General features: G+C 42.2%; 1 protein-coding gene across 7 annotated transcripts in view; it reads left to right on the top strand.

Moving 5' to 3' along the window:
• Positions 1–19,361, top strand: part of Vti1a (vesicle transport through interaction with t-SNAREs 1A) — a 318,865-nt gene that overhangs the window by 175,507 nt on the left and 123,997 nt on the right. For 2 of the 7 annotated variants that reach the window (XM_037206054.1, XM_037206049.1), the window contains 3 exons: positions 15,618–15,688; positions 16,867–16,928; positions 17,798–18,103. In XM_037206054.1, coding sequence (XP_037061949.1) covers positions 15,618–15,688; positions 16,867–16,928; positions 17,798–17,906 — 242 coding nt within the window. In that variant the 3' untranslated portion in view covers positions 17,907–18,103. Of the gene's footprint in view, positions 1–15,617; positions 15,689–16,866; positions 16,940–17,248; positions 18,104–19,361 lie in introns of those variants that run through there. The other 5 variants (XM_028875086.1, XM_028875085.2, XM_028875090.1 and 2 more) reach the window with 3 other exon arrangements.

Genomic DNA, 19,361 nt, shown 5'->3' with positions numbered 1-19,361 from the left:
TCAGACTGTTTGGAAGCCATGCTCCAGGGCCATGTGTAGTCTCTGGTAAGAAGTAGTCACAGTAATTACATGGTCTTGAACTTCCTTTCTCTGTATTATATGCGACATAGGACATAAAATAAGAGTTAAGATAAGATGGGCCAATTAGAAAAATCACTTTTTTTAGCTGATCTTCCAGCTTCATGGAATAAAGAATATCCAAATCCTCCCCGGTTCCTCTTTAGCCAAGAAAGTTTGTAATGTCACTTTCCCCACTTCCTCTTTTCTCTCTATTCCTCTTTTCCTCCTCTTCCTCCTCCGTTCATCTGTTTTCCCACTCACCTAAGAAGCATGTGGTGTGGTGTGTGCCACACAATATGTAGAAAGGAAAGACACAGAGCAGTGCCCTGCTGCTTAGTTACCTGCTTCCAGTCTGTTGTCAGGAATGAGAAGTAGACTTAAGAAGAAAGGTCTCTTTTGACTTACGGTTCCAAGGTATGGTCCATCATGGCAGGGGCATTGTGGCAGCAGGAGCCCGAGGCAGTTGGTCATCTCCATCCATGGTTAGGAAGCAGAGAACAATCAGAGATGCTGCCCAGCTTCTTCTCTTCCTTAGTCTTAGCCCCAGCCCTGGGAGTGATGCTGCCCATGTCTAGAGTGGCCCTACCTATCTCCATAAAGCTAACCTAGACAGATCTTCAAAGATGTGACCAGGTTCGTGGTGAGTCCAAGCCTCAGCAGGTCGACAGTCAAAATTAACCATTAACACTCAAGATAGCCAGGGCTGGAGAGAGGGCTCAGCAGCTGGGTGCTGATTACTGCTCTTGCAGAGGACCCAGGTTCCAGCACCTACATGGTGACTCAAGTGTCTATAACCACAGTTCCAGCAGACCTTGTGCCTACTTTTGACCTCTGTGATACCTATACACACATAGTACATATAAACTCACATAGGCACACACGCAAAAACAATGATTGATAGATAGATAGATAGATAGATAGATAGATAGATAGATAGATAGATAGATAAAAGTATAAAAAGACATTTTTAGGGATTGACCTCCACAACTGGAGAATATCTTATCATCCTTATCATTCACTTTGGCTTGTGTCTCGCTCAATAGGTATGTCCCAAATGCCTTTTGACTTCTGTACTGACAAATTTTGCTAGAAATGTAACCTCTCCTATATATTATCCAAATACCCATCACATGTTATACTTGCAGGTCAGTGTGATATAGATTCTCAAAAGAAAGAAGGAGCATTGTTTCCATGGTTCCTCCCTCTTGGGGGAGGGTGAGGAGTATAAATCACACTGAGATTTTAAGTAATATCAAAAGATGTCAACATCATTGTCAGTCTATTAGCTTCGTGTGGCAAGAAGCTAAGATTGAGAGGGAGTTAAGACATGGATTCTGAAGACAACGATGCTGAAGGAATCTATGGAGAGGACCATTATGTTGGCTGATCCAACACATTTGACACGCGCTCCCACGGAGCACTTGTAGCTTGTTTTACACGCTGTTTTAATGATAGGTTTCATGTCACTCCGTCCCATTTGCTTGTGAGCTGCTAAGTGCTTGGGTCTTGCTTGGTCCTTCTTAGTGTCCTCACAAAGCCTGCCACGGTGTTGGCTCTCAAAAATGTTCTGTTGTCTTGGATTTCTAACCTTACCTATCACCTAAATTTGGCTTCCATGGGCAAGTAGTTTAGCCTTTCTAGGAGCATTTATTCTTACCAACTTTTCTAAATGAAAAAATAAATAAATATAAATGAGTAGTGAATCTATGGAATAGATTAAAAGCAATTTCAAAACAGTCCCCATATTTCTGTGGACACATCATAAAGAGGACAACTCTCCAGCCTACCCTCCAACTAAAGGAAAAGTTTTCCAAAAAGACCACAGCAATTTGCACTTTTGAAATAGTTGTTCACTGTTTTAAGATTCTGATGAAAGACCCGTAAGGCAGGGGAGGGGTGTTCAGATGTGGTCTCTTCTGAGCCCTGGATCTAATCAGAGCCTGTCTGCTTCTAAACCATCAACACACTATTCCCTACTGCAGTGGGTGTTTTTTGGAAGTTTCTCCTACCAAGCTCGGACCTCAGTTCTCAATGTATCCACATTGTCTAAATGGGAAGTTTTGGCAAACAGAAGACAGCCCCCACATGGAATTGAGTGATGAGTGATGCTTCCCATGTAACACATAAGAGCATCAACAAAGTACAATCCTATATCTGTGCCATGTAGTGTGACCGGTATTTCATTAATGATATCAGGAGCAAAAGTGGGTAATAAATAAATAAATAAATATGAAACATATAGGAGCTCACATGGGAATACTATGAAATATTGATACATTGTCTCTGGATTGTTCTTAAGGGATTCTGAGATTACACCACCATTACATATCTGGAATCATTTGGTAACATGAAAAAAAACAAAAGCGATGTTTCTCCTACATTGGAATAAGGCACAAGAGTAAAATTTTGAGAAATGAATGTCTGACATGAACATTTTCATTTCATATCTCACTGAGGAATGAAAGGTAATGGGCTGTACCGAGTCTACCTTCCTGAGACCAAAGAATTTCTGAAACTTGTTGGAAGGACACTGTTTTCAATGTTGAGTGGCAGTCCTGGGGCATGGTGTATGGCTTTGTGACCAATGGCTTCCTTGCTGGGGTCTGAGGGCAATCCTGGGATCACTAGATACCCAGTGAGAATCAGCTCTTACACAAACATGTCATCATTTAGGTAGGGTGAATGACACTGAAATTCACAAGAGTGTAGCAGACCGTTCAGAGTACACACATTTTCCACCCTACGAGAGAATCAACAGTAATCTTGAGTTCGTTCTACCATATCCAGTTCTACTCTAATTTAGAGATTGTGGTGGTTGTTATTATTTTTTTGGTGGGGACCATAAACTTTCTGTATGCTGGGAAGTCTTTTTACCTTTACTGTTTCAGAGCTTCGAGCCTCCAGCTTCATAATACAGTGTTTAAGAACATAGCATTTTGCTTTTAAAATGAGTTTAGTAGGAGATAAAAATCCTGACATAGATTACACAATTAACAGTGTCTTGGCTTGGGTGAGATGTGTAGGGGATTTGAGTCTATCAGTATGTGTACTATATACCTCCTGAATTCTTTGTTTAGCCATCTAAGACTCTGAAGCTTTAGGTTTATTTTCAGTGTCTATGAGAAATACATCATTCTTATTTAGCTGTTCAAGGTGATTTGGCTGTTGTTTGTGAGGGTTTCAGTCACTTTTCTTGCACCTGAAGAGGAGAATGGGATTTGCCAGTGATAAATGGGGAAGTTGACTAGCTAACTAATAAAGATTTGTCTTAATCAAGTATGATTTGTCAGAACAGGAGCGCACTGGGGTCAGGGCGCACGCAATGAATTATACAGCATTCACAGGAGGAAAGGACCCGGCAAGAGGCCTCATAAATATGCTGCCATTACCCGCTGCTAATTCGTATTCAAAGAATGCTGCACATAGCCAGTCTCTAGGCTGCTGAGCCATTCACTGGCTTCCTGAGATTCTGTCTGTGCAAAAAAAGGAAGTTTCCATTCTGTGTTATTATCGTCTAGATTCTCAAGATGAGGCAGCCCCAGAACTGAACTGGTACCAATAATTTGAAGTGGGTCATGGTGTTGTTTCTTGTATATTATTAGTTTAGTGACTGCTGTAGGCTCCTCAACCCCCTGGAAATGTTGGTGGGTGCAGAACCTAAGACCCACTCTCTCTCTAGAAGAGACTTCACATACTTTTTATGGCTCTTCAAGTCATGCCTCCATGAATTTGGCTGCAATCAGAAATGTTATCTGCCTTTATAGGAAGCATGTCTCCTCACTGAAGAGTTCTCATGTTAAAATAGCTTACTGTTGTTTACTGACATTTGACTTACATTAGATACATAGATGCTATTTCTTACATTCCTGTGATTCTGATGTGTTCATATGGCAGTGCTTCAATGGGTTGAGTGGGGCTCTTTTCCTGTCCTTTTTTTTATGTGATAAGGTCAATGTTCCTCTTCTTAGTGCTGAACAGTTTTAGGTACTGCTGTAAGGCTGAGCCAGCACTCGAGGCTGGCTGACCTGCCACTCTCAGCTGGGGTCTGGGCTGTGTCCCGGGCTGCAGGAGGCCAGATGGGGCAGTTCTGTCACTAGTCTCCTTGATGCTTGAGTGACTATTAGGCAGGTTAGAGATGAGGTTTTAACTATGTACACTGATATCCCAGTGTGGAGTATAGTGACAGATCACACCTTTTCTCCGTGTTAGGGATCATCTCCAGTGTGGAGTATAGTGACAGATCACACCTTTTCTCCGTGTAAGGATCATCTCCAGTGTGAGTATAGTGACAGATCACACCTTTTCTCCGTGTAAGGGATCATCTCCAGTGTGGAGTATAGTGACAGATCACACCTTTTCTCCGTGTAAGGGATCATCTCCAGTGTGGAGTATAGTGACAGATCACACCTTTTCTCCGTGTTAGGGATCATCTCCAGTGTGGAGTATAGTGACAGATCACACCTTTTCTCCGTGTTAGGGATCATCTCCAGTGTGGAGTATAGTGACAGATCACACCTTTTCTCCGTGTAAGGGATCATCTCCAGTGTGGAGTATAGTGACAGATCACACCTTTTCTCCGTGTTAGGGATCATCTCCAGTGTGGAGTATAGTGACAGATCACACCTTTTCTCTGTGTAAGGGGTCATCTCCAGTGTGGAGTATAGTGACAGAAGGCTGACTAACATGGAGGAAATGCATGGGCTTTGAACAGCAGTTTGTCATCTTTCTTTGAAGGATGGACCCTCCGAGAAAGAAAAAAGTTAAAATAAGCCCCTGTGACCCTAGCACTTGTGCAGAAGGACCTGAGTTTGAGGCCACCCTGGGCTATGTAGCCAGACTCTTCCTCAACAACTCCCTCGACCGAAGGGGGGAAAGATCCATTAGAAAAAAGTGTATCCATCACTGCTTCGCTCAAGAAAAGTTTTTGTCCACAAAGCTGCATCCCGTGTCTTACAGTGTGAAAGTCATCACCAGGATACGACATTACACTGGGAATAGCTTTCTGTGAAGAATTCTACAGTGCTGAGCTGTCTTTACTTAGGCTGGGAGAAAGAAAGAGCAAGTCTGTGAACAAGAAGTAAAGGTGTTAGAGTGTGTCTGGGTGGTGTTTACTTAGAACAGTGAAATCAAAGCCTGACACCCCCCGGACACCATGAACATTGCACAAGATGGTGCAGCAGTAGCCCTCTTCTGTCCTCAGAGTCTTGTGTTTCTCCTGTCAGCAGTCTCTGAGTGTGCACAAAATCCCAAAAAGAGGCCTGGGGCTTCTGCACTGATGGTAGGAGAAAGTTAGAAAACCGAGCTGGCTGGGCCTGAGGGCCGCTGCACGAGAGGCTGTGTGCTTAGAAAACTCACCTTGCTCGCCTGCTTTTTCCACTTACCTTGTGCTCTGTCCATTGGATTTATAGCATTGAATTATCCAGGCTTTCTTGAGCTTCCTGTTTTCTTACTTGGTTTTGCAAAGTGCAGCTCCAAATTGCCAGGCCAGAATTCTGCCTGTGCTGCTAGCTGTTGGTGGGTTAGTGAAAGCATGGTGATTGCCACCAGCCCAAACCGTCTGTTTAGGGCTCTGCCAAGGGTTTGGAATACTGGCCAACCTTGGATAAATCACTTAGCTTTTCTGAGCTCCTGAGGACCCTGTCTGTATGACAGGTAAATGGGTAAATAGTAATCTCCTTCCTATGAACTATGAAGAGTCAGTGCCATGACATAAAATGAAGCAGACAATAAACAGCCATCAAAACTTAAGTAAAATTAACCTAGAACAAAGTGTACGTCACAGAGTTTTGTGCGCAGCCTGTCAGCAATAAACATTTGTTGCATATATATTGAATGAGTCAACTTGTTTTTATCCACAAAGGCTTATTTAAACCTGGGTGCCTTTTCTCTTTCCACAGAAAGTCCCATCTCAACTTGTTCAGACTTTTGTGTAGAAGTTCAGTAAAAGACTTGATTTTTAGTGGCTCCTAATGGAGCCTATTCAAATATAATTAAAAATTCCTCCTACAACTATGCCAATAAGTTCTCTGTAGAGCCTTGCTGATGAGGTCTAATAAATTCTCTGTTGTATTTAGAAACAATAATGACTTTGTTTCGCTCTGGGTTCTAGAAACCCCGTCTCAGTGCTTGCTAAGAAAACACAAGAGCGAACTCTAGGATTCTACCAAGAGCCTCACCTGTGTGGCTGTGATGGTCCCTCTGAGGTCAGGCTGATACTTAAGTTCTCAGAGTGGCAGGTACTTAGTGTGCATCACCTGGAGTCACCAGCCGTTGCTATCTGACCAGCTAGAGTCTCCAACAGTGTGGTTACCTGGCCCTTCTTTAATGTCACAGGGGACTCTTGGGTTCCTCTGTCTCTTTCATTCTGGACTAGGGTGGAGAGGACAGTAATCTGGGCTCAGTTTAGAGATCCTGTCATCCAGACATCTGAAGTTGAGAAATAATGCTGAGATTATGGAACCTTTAAGTTCCACAAAATACACCATGAAGTCACTGTCCCTTTTTCGCTATTTCCTTTGTCTTGAATTTGTTAATAATTTCTAGTTAAGGCAGTCTTCGAGTACCATGCATGTGAGTAGAGCTCAGAGGACAGCTTGTGTGAGTTAGTTCTCTTCTCCTGCCATGTGGGTGTCAGGTTGGCAGCAAGTGCCTTTACCCACTGAGCCATCTCGCTGGCCTGAATTTTATTAACTTCTAACTCTCAAAAACCTTCCAGACTTTCAGTGCCTAAAATAGAAGGCTGTTCTGTCATGTAGTGTTATTCAATCTCTCTCTCTCTCTCTCTCTCTCTCTCTCTCTCTCTCTCTCTCTCTCTCTCTCTCTGTGTGTGTGTGTGTGTGTGTGTGTGTGTGTGTGTGTGTGTGTGTGCGCGCGTGCGCACAACTTCCTCAGTTGCCCTCCACTCGGTTGAGACTGAACCCAGAGCTCACTGACTGGAGAGGATGGCTGGGAAGTGAGCTCTAGAGACCTGCTTGTCTCCATAGACTACCTTTGCAACTGCACCAGCATGGCGTCACAAGGCATACACCGCACACCTGCTCCCACGTGCATGCTGCAGACCTGAACTTGTCCTGGTGCCTGCGTGGCAGGCACTTTTCTGACCAAGCCATCTTCCAGCCTGTTTCTGAATTTCTTGAGAAAATCTTCTTAGTACCAAAACTTAGAGATATCTGCATTAGAGTCATGCATGTTGAGCTAGAGACTGGTGAGAAATGGATGCCAGTAGACCATAGTAAAGAATTTAATGTGGTTTATGAAAAGTTACCCTACTGCTAGGGATTCCTGATGTAGTCAGCCTACAGTAAAGTCTGAGTAACTCTGTAGTATCTCACAGGTGAGTCTGCTGCATGGTACCAGACGAGGCCCTTTACTGTGACCTTCAAACTTCACCCTTCTCAGACTTTTGAAGCAAGTAGATGCAGAAAGTCCAAGAGCAGGACATTCCTTGGAAGCTAAGGAGTAAAGAGTTGACAGAATTAGCAATTGCCCAGTTCCTGTTGTCAACTGAGAAAAGATACCCAGTGCTGCAGATCCAGGATAGTAAATAGATGCAGTCTCTGAAAACAACTGTGCTCAATGGAAGTCATTTGTCTGGAGCATTTTAAGGAGTTTGTTCCAGGGTACTGTAATTGATTGGTGCTGTCTGCCAGACATTTAGTATTAAGGAGTGGTAGCTTGTATGGTATGTATTTGTTGACCTTGTGCTCAGAAGAAATAGTGCCTTGTGGAAAGCTAAAGAAACTGACTTATCCCCGTAATTTTCAAGCATTAGTCATTTGTCTAATTTCTAAGCCACCTTTAATGTCATCTTGTCACTTCTTTAGTTTTTTCTTCTCCTGTCTGACATGATGTTCTGGCTGGTATTTCCTCAATGCTTATCGTCCAGTGGGTCAATGCTTTGTGTTTCTTAATGCTGGAATTCAGCAGCATTAATATATAAAATGTATTGTCTGTTATATCCATTGTCTTGTATTTCTTCAGGCTTGATAACTCTTTCCCATTTCTTTAGTACACACATGCTTCTTCCTCTTGCTTCAGTCTGAATATCTGCTTGCTTTCTGTGCATATTTTAATTTCTAAATCTCTTTGTCCAGTTGTAGTAAAAATAAAAGCTCTATTTTAAAAATATTAGTAACTCATTATTTTGCATGATAACTATGAATATATATATGCATATCTGTGTCTAGCTACATAATATTTGTTATAAAAGTTAACTTCCAGTTGAGTGTAAATGTTTTGTATAATCAAAAATATACCTGTGGCCCCTTACCTCATACCATGTAAAGTCGACATGGGTCAAAACATAAGGTGTAAGAATAAACTATAAAACTCCTAAAAGAATATAGAATTAGAAATCTTCAAAGTCTGGTGGTAGCTGTGAATTCTTAGATATGATCCCCAAAATACAGACAACAAAAGGAAATATTGACAAATCGGACTTTGTCTGACTTAAAGATTTTTTGCATATCAAAAAACAACTCAAAGTGAAAAGTCAGCAGCAGGAGAGAAAGTGTTCACAAGTCACATTTTGATAAGGGTCTAACCTCTAGAATATATATAAGTAATTCTTACTGTTCAAGAATAAAAAGATGGTGCAGCTTCTTAAATGGACAAATACTTTACTGTGCATTTCTCCAAAGACCTACAAATGGCCATTAATCACATAAGAAGGTGCTTGGCTGCTCTCAGGTGGGAGCATCCCTGACTATAGTAAAGTGCCAGTCCTCCTCAGCTGGGAATGCCCTCAAGTCCATGCCAAGGCCCAAGAGAAACTAGAGATCCTGGGTGTTGCTGGTCACCACATAAAATGAATAGCTGTTATGCAAACAAATTTGCACTTCCTCAGAAAGGTGAACACTGAACTCCCACATAATCCAGCAGTCCACTTCTAGGCCTGTAGCTGGAACGCCTGACAACAAATACTCAGATAGATACTTAAAATACATATGGGTACACGTGAATGGTCCGTATAAGTGGCCTTCCTTAATTACTTCCCAGTTTGTCTTAGTTTTTGAGACAGGGTTTCTCACGGAACCTGGAACATGTCATTTTAACTATACTGGCTGGCAGCAAGGCCCTAGGCTTCTCCTTTTTCCTCTGATCTCCAGTACTAGGCTAATAGCTGTGTGCTGTTCCAGTACCAGGGTATAGCTGTTCACACTGGTATTGGGAGTCTGCAACACATCCTCATGTTTGCAGAACAAGTGCTTCCTTACTGAGCATCTCCCCTCCCGTCCCTGCTCCTTCACCTGCCATGATGAATAGCCCGATGGAAGGGTCATGGGATGATCCTTTGCTGTAGTTATTTTTTGCCTGTACAGTAATCCATTCCTTGTTTTTTTAAAGAACAAAAGTATGTTCACCTCAAAAAGTTAAGGTAGGATTCAATCCTTCCAGGATGTTCTGTTCATTGTATGATTTTCAGGAAATAGAAAGTATTTATCAATAGCATGCTGTAATCTTTCATAGGAATGATGGCGTCCTAGATGGAGTAGGCCCCATCCCTCTCTTGCCGAAGTTGTTGCGAAGGCTTCTCTTGAACACTGGTAATGCTTTTGTTGTATGTGTTAGGTTGCCTTGCTCCACACGCGCTGTAACCTATTTTGAATAGAGGACTTTTAATTTTTCCCGTATTTGTAACTGCAAAGCTCACTGACCCAAGCAGTCAGAGATTTGTGTCGTGGTTGCAGCCCTATCAGTAATTAACACTGTTCTCTGGGTAATCTCCACCCCACCACACACACTCTCATCTGCTGCTCCTATGCTCATCTCTGCAGTTGCTTTAAAACATACTTTTTTTTCTAAAATACCTTTGATTCTGTTATAAGTGTGATAAAGACAACTTGGATATATTCCAAGTTCACAAACAAATATTTCCTGAACATCTGCCTTGGCCTGCCTTCTGTGGTCTGCCACATACGCCGAGAGAAGTAAGACATGGCATTGTCTCTAAAGGAGCTCTCGGGTGCGATGGAAATAACATTAAAGCCACAAGACACACTCTCCAATTCCTCCTAGTCAGGTAGGGAACATGAAAGAATGAGGTGGGGCAGGGAGGAAGTGGCAAGTGGGACGTGATCGCGCTCCTCTGTCAGGGCACCACTTCTCAGTCCTAGCTTGTGTCTGCCAGTAAACATGGAGACTCCGTATTGCCTGATAGTTCACATTTCCAAAGAAGCTGAATGTCTGTCATTTTCTATGAGGTCTACCATTAAAAAATAAATTGAGGGGCCGCTTAGTGGGGAAATCACTCACTTGTGGACTTGAGTTCGGATCTCTAAGACCCATGTAAAGCAAGGAATGGCTGTGTACATCTGTAATCCCAGCATTCCTACAGTGAGATGGGAAGCAAGATAGGAAAATCCTCAATCTCATGGGCCAGCTAGCCTGACAGACACAGTAGCAGAGAAGGAAGTTTCAAAGGAAGTAAAAGGTGGTCCTTTCACAACCTTTACCAGAGGTTGTCCTCTGACCTCTGTACATCCTTGCTCTCAGACATGCATGCCCATTCATGCAGATAAACTCACACATATGCACACACACACACACACACACACACACACACACACACACTGAGAGAGAGGTTTATTTTTTAATTCATTGTTGTTTCCAGTCAATTGAAAAATGCTTAAAATGGTATTTGATTTAAAAAGAAAATATTTGCCAGCCTGACAGTGACTTCTTAAATGAGCAGATGGTTAGAACACGATATAAGCAGTGGCAGAAATGTGGTCTTGGTTCACTGGAGTAGAGGAAGTGATTGACTCAGCCCATAATGATTTCTAAAAGGGCTTTCTAATTACTTTGCAGTCAATTGTCAGTACTTTTGCAGCACTTTAGGTTTTTTGTTCTATTGGGGTTTTGTTGTTTTCTCTCTTTTTGTCTTTAGAATGAGTGATTCATTCACCCTGGGAAGCTGGATGACACTGAACACACTAAGTAAACACACGTTGGGTGAATTCCACATGTGAGCCTTTGGAATGCTTTGACAGCTTCCCATTCAGGTTTTCTGCCCTCATCTCCTGCCTTTTATGTTCTTTATTGAATTGTGAGAAGGAGCGTTCTTCCTGCTGTCCTGGTCTTGGTTCACAGAATAGAGCCCATTCACTCTTATTTTTGAATGGAGCTGTAATTAACATTGTTGCTTTTGTTTAACAACCTCAATTTACATAGTACCTGCTCATTCCAGTGCATAGTTATTGGGAGCACAGCTCCTCTGACTGATGTCTCTGGGCCCTGGGAATAGTATCTGTTAATTATCTGCAGGAAACCAGTAACTGAGGGGAGGTTCTGGTACTATGACTTTGATAAAAGTAACACTAATGATTTTTTAATTGCTTAATGATACATGTGACCATCCTAAAGCAAAATAGAATATACACTCAGCTGCTGTGGAGAGAATGTTTAAACATAATTCCCTTAAAATATGCATACACATACATACATACACACACACACACACGTACACGCACACGCACACGCACACGCACATGCACATGCACACACACAGGCATACACAAGCCTCAAGTGTATTCACTAGTTTGCTGTTTCTCTAGGTATGCATCTGAATCCTGCATCAGTAGCCCTGAGTTGGCTCTTACACTGTTGCTTACGTGCTCTACCTTGTGTCTAGAGCCGTCGTGTCCTAATATTTTTGAGCCAGGTCGTCCAGTCTGACCCTCACTTTACTTCGAAGGAAACTAAGGCTCACAGAAATGTTTTCCTTAAAGTTAATCCAAAGTGAAATTCTCCCTTACTTTGGAAAGGGTGTTAAAGCCTATAGGCAGTGAGAGGCAATCTGGATAAGTGGTCTTTTGTGCACTTTCTACATCATAGTGGAAGCAGAAGCCCCTCGCATGTCTTGAGTTTCAAATGAAGAGAGATGGTGAAAAGTTGTCTTTGTGGCACACTACTTTCCCTGTGTCAGGAGCACCAAAGATTCTTCAGTACCGAGTGCAGCTCTTAAGTCTGGGTGCACCAGGACACAGTCCAGATGACAAGTGCCAAGTCACTGTGGGTGCCTTCCCCATGCTCCTGGGTTGTTAATGGCATTTTCAAGTGTTGGGAAAATAACCTCGTCTCCTCTTGGCAATTTAAAGAAGACTCAACTGGTGTCCTTCACTTTTAAAAATAATTTTGTGGAAACCACATCCTTAACAAAGGTTGTAAAGGGAAAGTTAAGTACAGTCATGCTGAGGAGTAATCAGTACCTTCTGGAGAGTGGGCCGTTCTGCTCCTAGCATAATGGCTCAATTTAAAAATATATATTTTGAATTTATCAGATGGAACATTTTGTGCTGAATTAGATTGGAGGCACCTTTTTCTTCAGCTATATTTGTAACATGATGTAAGCTCCAGTCACATCTGACTTTTCATAGGGAATATTTTAATCCATTCATTGCTAAAGTACAGGTCCAATTTCTTTTCAAGACTCACTTGTGTTTACCTCATGATGAGTGCATACAATTTGTCAAATATTATTTTATGAATGAAAAGGCTTTCCGAGATATGCACTCCTCAGCCTAGATCTTATCTACATTGGAGATGCCAGGCAGGTCCTGCAGGAAGTGTCCTGCTAGATTTGTGTTACCTATTTCCTTCTTAGTTCTGCTCACTTGGAGACAGGAAAGTATTGAATGCCTATTGTATACAGAATGCAAAAGGCTGGAGAGGGGATGCTGTGTTACCCAAAGACCCTCTGCAAGTGTGTGCCCTATAAATAAAAGGGCTGTGGGTGGACACTATGATTGATTCTGTGCAATTGTAAAAACAATTCATTTTATGTGTTTGAGTGCTGTATCCCCAGGATGATTCCCAGGACCTCTGTGGAGAAAATGGAAGGACAGGAAGGAAGTCTTCCTTCCAGGAATTCATTCATCATGTCACACTGACATGTAGAGCTGCAACATGCAAAAATCAGCATTATTTTGTGCTTCCCATTGTTTCCTAACCTTAGGAAGATGCTTAGTGTCAGCAAGGGTACTATAAAGTGTGCATCTCTAACTGCATCATAGGTGCATGCTAGCTATTCCTGTCAAAGACCACAAGAAAATTTAAGGAATTAAAATTGTAGATGTGACATGTCACATTTGCCATTATTTCAAGTCTGTGAGCTTGAATTCCTTTTTTCTTTTAATTATTTTATGCATATGAGTGCTCTAACTGCATGTATGCCTGCATGCTAAAAGAGGGCATCAGATCCCACCATAGATAGTTATGAGCCACCATGTGGTTGCTGGGAATTGAACTCAGGACCTCTGGAAGAGCAGCCAGTGCTCTTAACTGCTGAGCCATCTCTCCAGCCCCGGAACTCCCTTTTTTCAGGTAATATTTCTTAGTTTTATTTTATGTGTGTGGGTGTTTTGTCTGTATGTGTTTCTGCACCATGTGCGTGCCTGGTACGCTCAGATATCTGGGACTGGGGTTACAGAGGCAGTTGTAGGCTGTAGTGTGGGTGCTGGGGACTGATCATCTGGAAGAGCAGGCAGCACTATAACCACGGAGCCATGTCTCCAGCCTTCTTGAATGCTTTACTGGTGTTTTTGGTGAGTGTTTTTAACTTAAGTAATTCAAGAAAAGTCAAACTAACCATCTTAGAATTTTTAAATTAAATAATCCCTAAATATCTAATGCTATCTGACAAAGGATTGTATTAAAAGCAACCTCCTCTAATTTGCTTTATTTGATATACAAGTATTACTTTCTTTGTATATATTTTTGTCCATAAGACTGATCATCTCTAATATATCTACCTGGGATTTTCTTTATTAATGTATTAAAATATAAGATAGTGGCTAAGAAATGAAGGGTTTTGTTCCCAACAAAGATGACCAGGGCCACATTTTTGCAAGTATCTACTCTCTTGCAAGATGGGATTAATACTTGTGCTGCTGAGTCACCTACCAGAAATAAGGAGTTTGTGGGTGTGGCTTATGACTCCAAGAACAGCCCAACTCTTGACTTCTTATTCCCTTGATACCTTGAGTAGAGGACTACAGATCAGTTCAGAGTGGTGTTCTCCCTGGCAAACCTGACAGACTTGAGGCTCTTGCATTTGCTATCCAGAACTGCCTGCTCAGGGGCTGTGCTTCAAGGCCTTGGAAGAACAACAGTCTGAACCTTGCTGGGACTTCGTTTTTCTCTCTACCTCCTTCTTCGGTTCTTTATTCTTTCCATAAATACTAATTGGGATGTTAGACACAGTATCAATAATCTCTTTTCCATTTGTTTGAAATCATGTATTTTAATATGGTCTATTTTGATAGGAGGTAGTATTGAATAGTGTTTTCCTGAAATAATGACTTTGTGGTGATCATACATATTATAGATTTTTGTTATAAATTATTTATAATTGCTATATTTTAATGATTAAAGCAACAAAAATCAGTAGAAACAGTATGACAAAGTTGAGTATTTCTAGTGGTTTTGATGCAAAACCAGGATGAAAGATGTTCAACTTTGGTGGCTTCATTCACTGTCTTTATTTTTGTGATGTGTCTGCTAGAAACCATGCATGTTTTACAATTGTACCTTAAGGGGAAACTATGAAGTCTGTGATAAAGAGTTGAAATACATCCAAGAAGAAATACTTTATGTGGAAAATCATGGGCTGGGAAGGCATGCTCAAAGTTGTGAAAGTGTAGGGATCTATGTACAGCAATGCATGTGACCATTTTTATGGTGGCGAATGCTGACAAAGGCAGTTTGAGGTTCTTCTTTTGTAAGTAAGGCACCTCTTGGTGATGGTGAATGGAAGTGAAAAAAATCATTCTAAGTAGCTGTGTATTTGCAAGATCAGGTCATACTTCGTGTCTGATAAAGTGGCTGTAGTCAGAGGAGAGACTGCCAAGTGAAAGCAAGTGAGATCATTGAGACAGGGAAATCTTCATTTCAGTCAACAGTGTGGCTTTTAATGAATTGAGCTAAGTGCTGTGTAGTAGTCTAAGCATTTGGAAGGTAAAGTGCTCCTTGCCTGGTTTGACTCAAGAATCTCCAGCAGCTAATAACACATGAAATGAGCTCTTGCTTCCAGGAGAGTGGAGGCAAAGAGATAGTCTCACTACCACTAAATGCAGTAGGGGAAGAAATTGAGGATTACATGCATTAAAATCACAACTGTTGTAAATGAATATATTGCCTTACATAGGTAAACAATGCCATAAGAGAAGGACAGGACTCTTCCATGTTACTCTCAGTGTGTAAAATCAAATGCTGTACTCCACAGTGGAAAGTAATTAATCACTACACCTGGGCTCTCCATTTTGCTGGGAATTTATTTGAGTGGCCTTTGAAAAGTCACATCACCATTAACTCATTGATGCTATCTTGGCTGCAGCCTGCTTTTAATTGCACCCAGTCATCCTCAAGATAGGTAAATTTATCAAATACTGTTTATATATTTCAAATACATTAATTAAAATGTATCTGGTATGTAAGGACACACCGCTTTAATCTTGCTTCTATATCCATGATCATTCTGGTACTTTGGGGGTGGGGGTATGTCTGCTCTGCATATACCCTAAGTTACCATTCCTTATGTTTTCTTTTCTTTTCCATAGAGCAAATTGGCCAAGAGATGTTGGAAAACCTTAGTCATGACAGAGAAAAGATACAGCGAGCACGTGACCGAGTGAGTATGGATCATGCCATCAGTTACATGTTCATAAATGAGAAGACATAGATAAAAGGCCACTGGGGTGGACACAAGATAGCAACATCGTAGCTGTAAGGAGAGGTGTGGAAGAATGACTAGGGTGAGCAAGGGCCCAGTATAGGAAGAGAAGACAAGGGCTTGAGATGGAGGAACAAGCAGCTGGTTTTCCCCTCGTCTCAGAATACCCCTCAGGTAAATATTTTATTAACTCCATGGCTAAGAAAAAGGCCTCTGAGGGAGATTTTGGAGCGCATCAATCTTTCAGAACAAAGATTATAAAAATGCCCTCATTCTTCCTCACCCTCATTTTGTTTCCATTTATAGTTTTAGAACTTTGCACATTCATATATTAAAGATAAATTCCCCCAGGAATGTTAAACCCTGACTGCCCATGAAGCATTTGCTTTTATATCCTGTTCAAGTATCCACTTTTAATCATCTTGTGTCGTCCTCTGAATCTAAGAACTGTGTATCTGTGTGAGTGTCCCAAGTATGTCTGTGTGAGTGTCCCAAGTGTGTGTGTGTGATTGTCCCAAGTGTGTGTGTGTGATTGTCCCAAGTGTGTGTGTGTGAGTGTCCCAAGTGTGTGTGTGTGAGTGTCCCAAGTGTGTGTGTGTGAGTGTCCCAAGTGTGTGTGTGTGAGTGTCCCAAGTGTGTGTGTGTCCCAAGTGTGTGTGTGAGTGTCCCAAGTGTGTGTGTGTCCCAAGTGTGTGTGTGTGTGTCCCAAGTGTGTGTGTCCCAAGTGTGTATGTGTGAGTGTCCCAAGTGTGTGTGTGTGTCCCAAGTGTGTGTGTGTGAGTGTCCCAAGTGTGTCTGTGAGTGTCCCAAGTGTGTCTGTGAGTGTCCCAAGTGTGTGTGTGTCCCAAGTGTGTCTGTGAGTGTCCCAAGTGTGTCTGTGCGTGTCCCAAGTGTGTCTGTGTGAGTGTCCCAAATGTGTCTGTGTGAGTGTCCCAAATGTGTCTGTGTGAGTGTCCCAAGTGTGTCTGTGTGAGTGTCCCAAATGTGTCTGTCTGTGTGAGTGTCTCAAGTGCATCTTACTGTTGGGCTCTTGTGCCGTGGAATTTGGTTACCGTTCAGCAGCAGGTGCTGTAAACTCCTCTGAGTGCTAACGTTCCTTCCATGTTCTTCTGTTCCCACCACATTTTCCCCTTTAGCTCCGGGAAACGGATGCAAACTTGGGGAAAAGTTCCAGGATTCTGACGGGGATGTTGCGAAGGTAAGAGCCAGGTAGGGAGTGATCTTCTGTTTCTCTCTTTTTAACTGTTTCTGTCCCACTGGGATGGGGCATCTTACAGGCTCCTGGGTCCTTCTCTTCCCTCCTAGGCTGTGTCAACACCCTTTGAAATACAGAACGCTGGTTTTAACCCTTTTTTGAGTTACCCACATAATGAGTAACTCAGATTAGAGACAAGGCTTGAGCTGGAGGACTTACCTCAAGCTAGGGAAACATTAGGGTTAGACAAGAAGCATTTTTCATAGCCTGAGGAAGGCCTGTGGCAGGAGCATACTGACTGACTTCCCTCTCAATTCTGACAGGGAATGCAGGCCTGCCATCATCCGGGGAACGCTGGGTACAGCTTTGCTTGTTGTCTTGTTTCACTGCTGAGAAGGAGGTTGCTTAGGGAAGCATTGTGGCTTCCTGTACATACTTAAAGATGATTTATAAGAATGCCACAATTATCAGAGTAATCTTTTAAGTACTGTGTGTGACTAAGCTTTGACTGATAGGAAATATTCAGAAGAATATAAAAAGTAAATGAATAAAGATGGGTAATAGTCTAAGTCTATTCTGAACTTACTATTTTCACTTATACTATACAAAGTAAAAAGATTGTCTACTGTGATTTTGTCGGTTTGGAGCTGAGGAGTGAGATGGATGAGGAGTGCTGATAATGAGCCTAAAAAAAGCAAACTCCTCTCTTCAGATAACTGTAGTAAAAAGGGAGAGCTCCTCTGCTCATGCATCCGTGGACAGTCCTTTCCAAAAGCTATGTTTGTGGGGCTAAACATTTATCGTGTAAGAACCAAGTAAATGTGTGACTGTTACATGTTCGAGCTGATGTGATTTCTCTATGACCCCATCAGTGGTGAGCCTCAAGTTCCCAGGACATTACCAACCAAGTTTCCCTCCACCCTTCCCTTCCCTGGAGGGCCATCCCAACCCAGAACCAAAAATCTGTGGGCGCTTAACTGACCTAAAAACAACTCCCAGTCCACAGAGAAGACTGTGGCAACTAAGGGAATGCTTCAGTGCCTAGAGACAACACAAAGAACGGAGAGCTGCCTCTCTTGCTTCCCGGGGAGGGCCCTGCGATGTGAGCTGTAACGAGCATTCTGCATATGTCTCCATCTTGTCAAATCTCATTAAAGAGTCCTCCTGCTTTCTGTCCATTGAGCTGTCCAGAAATCATTCATCATTTTTAGTGTTAAAAAAATCATGTGGTTATTTAAATAATATCATATTAATGTTAAAGTTCAGCTGTCACTTGATGGTATGGCTTAATCAGATGTAGCATTTAAGAAAAATAGTTTATTCCGGCTACTCCTGGCTTTCAGGTTGGCAGATTCAAATAAGGATTTATGGCTTTCTCAGCCAATGTGCTTCTGCCCATGTTTCTGCTTGATGTACCTCACCCCTCAGTATAGGACACTGCAGACAGTTACCTCAACAAATAGAGCATCCTTTCATATTGTGTTTGAATAAATTTGCAAATCATTTAGAGAGGGTGAAAATGCAAACAACTTGTGCAGCCTTTGGGCTTTCTGGAGGGAAATCACACTCCCAAGGAGGCTTCACATGCCTGCTGAGGAAAATGACTCCGGTGTATCTACCTGGGATTTCCTTTGTAGGCATGTTCGGTCCTCCACTGACTCACCCCCTTTCAGGATGTGTCTGGAGGATAAACAGAAATAAAAATCCCCAGATGAGCATCACCTTGCTGTGCCTGAGCCGAGGATGCTCTAGGGTCTTTTGGTGTTCCATGTAGGACACTATGTTTCCTGACACAGCTGGCATGTGGGTGTCAGCCAAGACACCTAGGAAGGCACTTGCGGTCAGTGCTGTCACTCAGACTTTGGGGCCCAAATGCATAGTGGTGGTTTAGGGTTCTGTTTCTAATTACTATCCCACATGTTGGACAGTTGATTTTCTGTGGGGGAAATGCAAACATTTTGCCAATGGGACTTAATTATTTGGTACTTAATTCCTAAAAAGTAAGTCTCTTCAATTGGGGACCAGTGCTCTTTTGTGTGCCACAGTCACTCAAGGCTCTGACTGATGCTTTGTCCCCATTCCATCGCCCTGCTCACGTGGCATTTGATTCCCAACTCTGAGGAGGTGTACTGTGGAGGAAGCCACGTTCTCTACCCCTGGTTCTCACTAAGACTACATAGCCACACTGTGTGGCAGCAGGTGCTTCTGACTGAAGGAGCGTGTAGAATGGAACACTGCGCCCACAGTTCATCTGCACAGGTGTGTGAAGGAAGAGAATGTCCTTGAGCAAGGCACTTACCTATAAAGAAACAAGCCTGTTGGTTTTTTATGATAAATTCTTTGTGTCAGAGACTGAATACAGATAGGCCAATTCTTATACAGATTGATTACTGGTTGTTTTAATTTTCATTTTTTTTTTTTTTTTTTTTTTTTTTT

The sequence above is a fragment of the Peromyscus leucopus genome, chromosome 1 (genome assembly GCF_004664715.2).
Source record: "Peromyscus leucopus breed LL Stock chromosome 1, UCI_PerLeu_2.1, whole genome shotgun sequence".
Classification (NCBI taxonomy): Eukaryota; Metazoa; Chordata; class Mammalia; order Rodentia; family Cricetidae; genus Peromyscus; species Peromyscus leucopus.
This window is presented reverse-complemented; position numbering and strand designations above follow the sequence as displayed.